General features: G+C 42.4%; 1 protein-coding gene across 1 annotated transcript in view; it reads left to right on the forward strand.

The window, feature by feature from the left end:
• The window catches only part of LOC101630485 (transmembrane protein FLJ37396), a 74256-nt gene that overhangs the window by 20829 nt on the left and 44765 nt on the right, over nt 1–8662 (forward strand). The window contains exons 10-12 of the mRNA XM_004674075.1: nt 5171–5283; nt 5662–5797; nt 6061–6264. Coding sequence (XP_004674132.1) covers nt 5171–5283; nt 5662–5797; nt 6061–6264 — 453 coding nt within the window. The remainder of the gene's footprint in view (nt 1–5170; nt 5284–5661; nt 5798–6060; nt 6265–8662) is intronic.

Here is an 8662-nt window from a genome sequence, read left to right on the forward strand (position 1 = left end):
GAAAGAAGCAAATCTGCATCTCTCGTGTGTAGGTGTCATGAATCAAATCTCAGAGTAAAGAGCAATGGGATAGAGAGCAGAACCCTGTGAGAGATGGCGGGCGGGGGTGGAGGGTTGTCATCTGAGCTGAAATTTGATCAATGGAAAGGAGTCTCCTACCAACACACTGGAGAGTGTGTTCCCAAATAGGGAACAGAAAATAACACCGGGTCTAAGAAAGGAAATTCAGAGGCAACAACCAGCAAGTTTGCTGCTTTCCTTTATCTATTCCTGTGGGTGTCATTTGTGACCTCTGGGAGCATTTCTGTGTTGCTTCATAGTCTCTGTACAATATCAGGCCACAGGGTTAGCATGTTGCCATTCTGAATATAAAATAGCAGTCAGATGAGATTGGGAGCAAGTAAACAAGCAGCAGTGGAGCAGAGTCAGGGAATGTGGATGGAAATGTTAAAGCTCTTGCAAGCTCATAACAGTCAAGTCTGAGTTTCAGCATTTGTGTCATGGTCATAAGCAACAGGGAGGTGGGGGTTGGGGGCAGGGGGTTTGGGTGGGTGGTAATGGTGGTGGTGTGGTAGAGGAGGGAATAACTTTCTGAAGGGCCTTCTGCATGGAGGAACCCACACTTCCTAGGATTGTCTATTCTGGCACTCTGAGAGAGTATGAGTGGTAATTGTGGCAAAACCAGGACAGTTTCTGATCAACTCTCAGTGAATCCAGTTCTCCAGCAACCTTTCTTGAAGTTCAAAAACAAACAAACAAATATTTTCTTTTGGAATCATTTTCGATTTTCAGGAAAGTTGTAAATATACTACAGCATTCTCAGGTATGGCTTACCCAGTCTCTCCTGTTATTAACCTCTTATATCACTCTGGTACGTTTGTCACCAACATTGGTTCATTGCTGTTAAGTAAGCTATACTTTACCTGGAATACACAGGTTTTCTATGAAGGTGTTCTTGGTTCTCTGGGGTCTTCGCAAGGTACCACATTGCACTGAATCATCATGTGGGCCCAGGGTCCTCAGCGCTCTGGAGGTTTTCTCAGATTTTCCCTGCTAGCATGATGCTGATCTTCAGGAGTACCGGCCAGAGGGGCTGCAGAATGTTCCCTAACTCGAGTTTGTCTGGTTGCACCGAAATTATAGATTTGGGGGAAGACGACCTAGAGGGGAAGCACCCCTCTTACCACAGCACAGCAGATGCTGTCGGCGTGACTTATGCCTGGGGGTGTTGCTCTTCATCATGAGGTGAAGCTACTGGTATTTGCAAGATTTCTCCACCATAAATTTGCCATTTTTCTCTAAAGGAGGAGTTTTGTTGTTGTTTAAATTAATTTTAAGCTGCCAGAGTCATAAATAAGCAGTTGTAAACTTTTTGTACAAAAAGGCATCAGGGCCTCCCTGGTGGCTCACCGGGTTAAAGCACAGCACTGTGAAGCTACCACAGCCCTGGCAGCATGAGTTCCATCCCTGGCCAGGGGGCTGACCCGCATGGCGTGCTGACCTCTCCCGTCCTGCCCTGCTCCCCTCCGCAGTGTATTTCAGTAGATCTGCCTGTTTGACTGCTGATTTTGTCTCTAGTGAGTCCTCTCACCCGCTGTACCTCTGGCCTGTACCCCAGTTCTATATGCATAAATAAATAAATCTTTTTTTTTTAAAAAGGCAACATTACTCAAATGTTAGATTCTCTTTTCACTACCCTCTAATATCCTTCCATTTCCTCAGTCATAAAGATTGCTTTGAGCATTTACAAGTATACATATGTCCCCATAAAACATACATAGTATAGGTCTGTGTTTTAGTTTTCTATATAAACAATATCTTATACCATGTGGATTTCTTTCTGCAACTTGCTTTTTCCTCCCAACAGTATGTTCTGGAGATATGTCTCTGCTGTTCTTTTTTTATAGTTAAGCTTTTTTTTTTTAAGGTTTATTTATACATACAGAAATGGGGTACAGGCCAGAGGTGCATGGGTAGTGAGAGGACTCACCAGAGACAGAGTGGGGAGCAGAACAGGCAGATTGACAAAGTACACTGTGAGGGGAGCAGTGGGCGGGTCAGGAGAGGTCTGCCACGCCAGGTGGGTCACCTCCGGCAGCAGATGGAACTCACACTGAAGTGGCTGTGACGCTTGCATTGCTGCGTCCTAACCCGCTGCCCCGCCAGGGAGGGCCTCTGCTGTTCTTTTAATGGCTGTTTCTCAGTGATTGTATGTGACAGGCCACATAGCCACCCTCCCCACCCTACCATCTCATGGATGCTTGTTGCTATCTTTCCCCCATTTAGAAACCACGCCGGCTAAACTTTCTTTCACTTGCCTCCTTGTACACATATGTGTTTCTTTAGGGTAGATATTTAGAAGTGGATTTTCTGGGTCACATTCAAAAATTTTCATGATCCTGCCAAAGCTATTCTACCGTTTTCTCCAACCATCACACACTTATGAGGCAGTGTATTTTTCCATATCCACTTTAACATTGAATATATTCAAACACTGATAATCAGAAGCTGATCACTGTTTCCTTTAAACACAGTTATAGTTCTAGATTTACTTAATGATCTGGGTTTGGGAACCTACTGGATTCCTCCTTAAATGAAAAAAAATATTTAAAAAGCATTTTCTGATGATAATAGTGGCATACATTTATCATAGAAAATTTGGGAAATATAGAAAAGTTGAAGGGAGGAAATAGAAATCACCCATTATTTTACCACCCTAAGTAAAATAATAGGATTTAGTAGTTAACAGTCAATGTATATCTTTCTAGTCTTTTCTCCCCCTGTGAATGTCCTTAAGTAAGCTATAGATACATTTTGGGGATAGAGAATGCACAACAGATTTACTTCTCCTCTAGTTATTTCCTTCCTCGCTACCTTCCACTCCACTTCCCCTGACAATTTTCCAGAAGAAAAATGAGATTTGCAATCAGTGGAGATCTCAAAATTGTCAAAATACACGAACTCGGCTACACTGGGAAAAACCCAGCCACAAGGTAGAGTCAATGTCAGAGCACTTACCTACTGCCCCAGCTGAATGAGCACAGAGGAAGCTGACATCTGGCTTCTGGTCAACCCTGTGTTTACCTGCCCTGCGTCCTGTTCTTTTAGGGGAATACACGCAATGACTCTTGGCATTTCCCGAAGCAGCCCCTGCTGTGAACTGTGCTTAGCCCCCTTTCTGGAGGATGCTGGACTCTGCTGTTTAACTTTCTCCAGACTACAATGCCCCTTCCTTTCTTCCCGGCACACTGCCAGTCCAGCAGTACTTTTTGGTTTAGCCAGGGATTCCTTCAAAGGGTCTCAGTGTAACTAGATGTCACTTTCTGTTCCTTCTTATGTAGTTCTAGGTAATTTTAGAAGCAGTTGAGAAAAACAAACCCAGCCCATCAAAGAAAGGCTGTGGCTACAAAGCTACTTTCTGGGACCACACAGGGCCATACAGAATTGCAGCAGGAGAGCACCTTTCACCCCAAATTCCCATTCAATAGAAACTGTCAAGATTCATCTCCCCTTCATGAAGTATATGCTCTGCTGTTTAAAACATAACAGATTTCACTCTTGGATGATGATCTGTGTTCTATACAAAGAAATGATAGTGCAAATAATCACCTCCCAAAGGGGGCTTCCAGCCCTTGGCTGTGGGATGTTTACACAGACATACACTGATGAGAACACTTACCTAGAACAAACGGGCTCATTCTACCTATTGGCAGAATGGAAAGCCACTTCCTGATACCCAGTTGAACATCTTTCTCTCTCACCTACTCTTCCTAATGTCCCTGTCCAAAATTTTCCTTCTTACTGCTGTCGTAGACTGGTAAGCTATATAGAGATGCTTGGGGACTATAAGATTAGGTGTATAAGCCAAGATTAGAATTGGCTGTTAGTAATGGAAAAATACAATATAATACAGAATCAAAGACAATAGAAATTTCTCTTTTTCCCCCATACTTACATCCAGGGGTAGGAAGTACAGGGATTCTGTGGCCATTTGTTCAATGGTCTCTTCAAGGACCTGAGTTCTTGTAGTTCCAACAAATGTGACCTCCCTACCTTGTGTAGCTGTCATTGTTGCATTCATGTCCTAGGCATGCAGGTGGAGACTGGGATGGGGAAGTGTCACCTCAGGGAAATTGCTGGAAACTGCCATTGGCATTTTTACTTTCATTCCACTGGCTAGAACTTGGCCACACAGCAGACACAGCTGCAAGGCAGGCTCAGAAATATCATCTTCATCTTGGCAGCCATGCATCAGGCTAAAGACTCAATTCCTATGGATAAAAAGGAAAAATGAATATTGGGGAACAATCAATACTTTCTGTCATTGGACCTGTTGGAATTCTAAGAACCAGCAACTACAATACAAGTAACTCAAAGAAGGCCCCAACCTAAGCCATTGGTACTCACTGTTTTGGGGAGATTAGTGCCACATGTCTGGTGAGAAGGTGGTATGTGCCCAAAGACAGGTAGAGAAGGCAACTAAGAAAGGGACTGTCCAGAGGATTTCTCCAGGATCCTCAAATGGCCACATCAAGAAAGATGACTGTGCAGATAAGTGTGAGGTACAAATTCTGTGATATTTCCTTTATGACCAGCTGAATACCGTAACCCCCTCCAGGGCAGAAGTGACATGAACTGGGCACCAAACGATGCTATTCACTGAGTTTTATATCTACCCTGTATTTCATTCTCACAGAAACTTAACACTTTCCATTATCATACCATTTAACTAATGTGAAATCAGGCTTGAGACTCAAAGTGACCAAATCATAAATCTAAAAGAGTTTTAATCCAATGATCTCTCTGCCTAGAACAAGAGTAAATTAAGAAGACTCAAGGTTCCAAATATGTAAATTCTTGAGAAATGTGTGTATCAACTTTTCAGAAAGTGAATCATGTAAAAGGTAGAGAGTTGTGGCGGCTGGTATTGAAAAGCTGTGATACTTTCATCAAACACAGATTGATTAAGAGTAAAAACAGTGACCCTAATTTATTTTTGAAATCTAGATTTCCTATGTCAGGTTGAAATGAACCAAGGTGATGTTCTATTTGAGCATCTAAATATACCTTGAGTCATGAGGTGTCATGTTGTGTGACCCACCTGTGATTTTGTTAATAATAGTGCAAATGTTTATGTAATCCAACTAATGCTACTTTTTTTTTTTGGTAGAATGAAAATATGAAGGAAGATGACCTTTCAATGGAACGAAATGAGAATGACTTAGCACAAATAAGTCTCAGCCAATGTGCTGATGGCTTAGTCAAGCAGAAAAAAGAGAAAAGGTAGCATAAATCATTTTATTGGTGACTTAAGGAAATAGATTAAACACTGTGGGGAAAATTGAGTGACTGATTAATATGTTGGTTACCTATTAACTCAAAAATATTTGACACTGAGATGAAAGTAAGACTGTTAGAGCAGATCAAACAACTAAATTAATGTTTCACCCCAGGACTTGGGTTTTAGTAAGAATGATTGCTAAGTGAATTTTCATTTTGTCTTTATATATACATAAGGTAATTATTCTCCAAAGCATTTTTTAAAAATAGCGATTGCAATATTCCCTGAGGCTAAGTAAAATGACTTCAGTTTAGGGGATGTGAATTTCTGTACCACTTAGAGATGAAAAGCATTTATTCTCTTTTTCTTTCCTGCTGAAGGTTTAACTATGCAATGTCCCTACAACTACTGGGTTTGCATGATGGGACCGGGCTGAGGGATGGGGATTCTGTCCTGATGAGAGGGGCCTACTTGTCCTTTCTGTATCTGCGCCACCTGCGAATCAGGGAGCTACAGGTATGTGGAGACCCAGGCAAGCTGGCTTCAGGCATCTGAAATGTCTGGTTGGGTAGGAAGGAGCTTTATGCTATTCTAGTAACAACACATGTGTAACTTTGCTCTCTGTTCTTATTTTTCCATGAAACCAGTGCCTTTCTGGGGGTGGTGTGTTCTTTTTTCAGCAGTAGGGTTGACCTGCTAACCCTAAGACCACTAAGTTTTACTCCGTCAGTGGGACTAATGAGGGGCAGGGTCCTGACCCCATTCCTTCTTTGTTCTAGCGCATCTGCTTAGGATTGCTGAACTACTTCAGATCTGTTGAGCGGACACTGACCATCAACACTGCGGGCCTTACCCTGGTGGCTGGCAACCTGATCTCCACTGTGGAAGAGAGTTCCTGCGAAAACTTGGCCAAAGGAGGTGTAGGCACCTTGCAAGGCTTAGGAGCTCACCTCTATGTCCATGGGACACCTGCTGAGCAAAAGGTGAGGACTTCGCTGGGATGTTTTAATCCCCTGTGGGTGCTGTCTCCAGAGTCTCCACCTCCTGCTGAGCATCTGGAATATCGGTTACCGCGTTGGAGTTTCTTGGGGAAGTGGCTTTTTAAAATTGTGGTGAAACAGGAAGTGGCTTTTAACCACAGTAAAATGGAGTATCCAATTGAGAGCTGGAGACTCTGAAAGCAACCCCGGACTCACAATAGGAAGGAAGGTGTGTCAGCTACTGGTTTGTGGACTTTATATAAACAGGGCAAAAAGGGCCCTTTTTGTAACCCTAACCCTAGAACATGCCCGTACAGAGAAGCCCTTATGAGGATCTCCTTGCCATTGCCAGAGGTAACTCTTTTTTTTGTTTAATTTATGCATTTGTGCATACAGAACTAGGGTACAGGCCAGAGGTGCAGGGGTGGTGAGAGAATTCACCGGAGTGGGAAGCAGAACAGGCCGAATGACGAAGTACACTGCTGAGGGGAGCAGTGGGCGGCTTAGGAGATGTCTGCCATGCCGTGTGGGTCACATCCAGGGCAAGGATCAATCTCGTGCTGAAGTGGCTTTAGCTTCTTAATGATGTGCTTTAACTCACTGCGCCATCAGGGAGGGCCGCCAGAGGTAACTTTTTGCCTATTTCCTATTTTCCAATCTCCAAATAAGAAAAATAGTAAAATAATAATAATAATAATAAAGGTAGATGAAAAAGTGAGCTAAAGAATAAAAAAAATTTTTTTCTTCTTCCCCAAACTTGCTTGACCTTGGGTGATTTTGATAGCTCTTAAAAGTATTTTCTGGCCCTCCTGCTCCGAAGGTGACCACGTGGCGTGGCAGACCTCTCCTGACCCACCCGCTGCTCCCCTCAGCAGTGTACTTCATCAATCCGCCTGTTCTGTTCCCCACTCTGTCTCTGGTGAAGCCTCTCACCGCCCCTGAGCCTCTGGCCTGTACCCCAGTTCTGTATGCACAAATAAATAAATCTTTTTTTTTAAAAAAAAGTATTTTTCTGTTGTTTACATAATTTCAATCTTGTCTAACACAAAGTCATTAAATCCCTTTCATTGGGAGTAAAATTAAAAATACCTATATTTTCTTGGAATATTATAGGCACACTTGCAGTATTACTCTCTTGGTCTCTAGAGAGTTTGTTCCTGAAGATATCATTTAATGTTATATCTTCTTTAAAGATAGTAAGTTGACAAATGTGAAAAAGAAAAGCCACCTACCTAGAACACAATTGGCATTCTAAGCTTGTATGACCCCAAATTACACTTGTCATGTCTAGAAGCTTGAAATCGTGCTGCCAGTTACTCAGAGCTTCTGCTGAGTCTGAGGCAGCAGTGACCAACAGAAAGACATGCCAGCCACAGAGATCATTTAGAAGAGTCTAATAGCCATGATTTTAAATGGGCAGGAACCATGTGAAATTAATTTTTACAGTAGAAGTTAATTCAAGTTACTATCATTTAGCATAATTATTAACATTTTACTACAGAATCAATATAAAGAGCTCATTGGTGAGATACATACACATACATATATATATATACTTTTATACTAAGTCTTCAGAATCTGGTGAGCCTCTTCTATACTGCACAATATACCTCAGATAAGCAGTATCTCAGATGCTCAAAATACCACATTTCAAGCATTCAATAGCCACACATAGTTAGAGAATATTGTATTGAACAGTTCAGCTCTGATGTTGAAAAACTTTTTGTTTTTCCCAACCAGTTACTTAGAAACCAATCTTCACTCCATACTGGGGGGACCCTTCTCTTGTTGGTCTCCCTCCCCAGTAGGTAGCCCCCATGATTTCCTTCACCATACACAGACTTCTGGCAAATACGCAAAAGCCCCCCCTCCCTTTCTGCCCTCCTTCCTCGGCCCTCGCTCCTAGTCAGTCCAGTCCAGTCATTTTGTCCCTCCGTGGAGCTAGACTGGAGGATTAAACAGGCACACCTGTAAATAAACATCTCTTCTCTTGTGCCCTTATAACACAGCTGTGGTATATTATTTGCTAGATTAAAAAAAATCTTTCCCACCAATGAACCTTCTCCCAGTTTGTTTGTTCTAGGGAAGAGGTGGGTGTTAGAAGTGAAGTGGGGAGGGAGGGAGGGAGAAAATTCTTACCCAGTCCTGACTGTAGGAAGAGATGCTTGTGGATAACACAATATTCTCTCCTACGCGCTTCTAAATGATAGGAACAGAAGCACCTGAGAAGCTACCAGCAGCTACTACTTTAGTGTGAGAAAATCAAAGAGGTAGTTGTCTGTCATGGTATTCAAATTATTATATATTTTCTATATAATTTTTAAAAGATTTATTTATGCATACAGAACTGGGGTACAGGCCAGAGGTGCAGGGGCAGTGAGAGGCTTCACCAGAGACAGAG

Source organism: Condylura cristata, unplaced genomic scaffold (genome assembly GCF_000260355.1).
Source record: "Condylura cristata isolate star-nosed mole 26May11 unplaced genomic scaffold, ConCri1.0 scaffold00001, whole genome shotgun sequence".
In the NCBI taxonomy this organism is placed as follows: domain Eukaryota; kingdom Metazoa; phylum Chordata; class Mammalia; order Eulipotyphla; family Talpidae; genus Condylura; species Condylura cristata.